Below are 522 nucleotides of genomic sequence, written 5' to 3'. Positions count from 1 at the left end.
TGGCTTTCTGTAACTTGATGCTAGCTTGGAAGGGAAGTGCTGTCCCTACTGCGATGGTGGGAATGCCCAGCTTCCTGCATAGTGGTTTCGGGGGAACGAAGCCATACAGGAGGTCGAACGGGGCTGCCTTCGTGCTGGAGTGCTGAGTACTATTGTAGGCGTACTCTAATACAGGGAGTATTTCTGCCCATTTGGACTCGTCTCCTAGTAGGGCGCATCTGATCATCTGCTCAATTGTCTGGTTTGTGCGTTCTGATTGTCCGTCTGTTTGTGGGTGATACGCTGTGGACATTTTCTGTTTGATGTTTAGCCTTCTACATAGTTCTCTCCAGGTGTCGCTCGTGAATTTGGGGTCGCGGTCGCTTACTATTGCTCGGGGGACCCCATGTAGCCTGACAACTTCTCGGATCAATAACTGCGCAAGCTCCTCCGCCGTGATGTTTATCTTTGCAGGGATGAAGTGTGCCATCTTTGTTAATCTACAGACTATCGTTACAATGACTTCGAAATCTTCACTTGTCT

The 522-nt window shown here is 49.4% G+C and overlaps 1 protein-coding gene across 1 annotated transcript; it reads right to left on the bottom strand.

Moving 5' to 3' along the window:
* Window positions 1-334: 334 nt before the first annotated feature.
* On the bottom strand, window positions 335-469 carry CSUI_008143 (gag-pol; the record flags this gene model as incomplete). The annotated part of the gene is made up of 1 exon (XM_068068281.1): window positions 335-469. A coding segment is annotated over one exon (135 nt), but the record flags the coding sequence as incomplete, so codon positions are not given.
* Window positions 470-522: the final 53 nt, after the last annotated feature.

Source organism: Cystoisospora suis, assembly GCF_002600585.1.
Source record: "Cystoisospora suis strain Wien I chromosome Unknown contig_4485, whole genome shotgun sequence".
NCBI classification, from domain to species: Eukaryota; Apicomplexa; class Conoidasida; order Eucoccidiorida; family Sarcocystidae; genus Cystoisospora; species Cystoisospora suis.
This window is presented reverse-complemented; position numbering and strand designations above follow the sequence as displayed.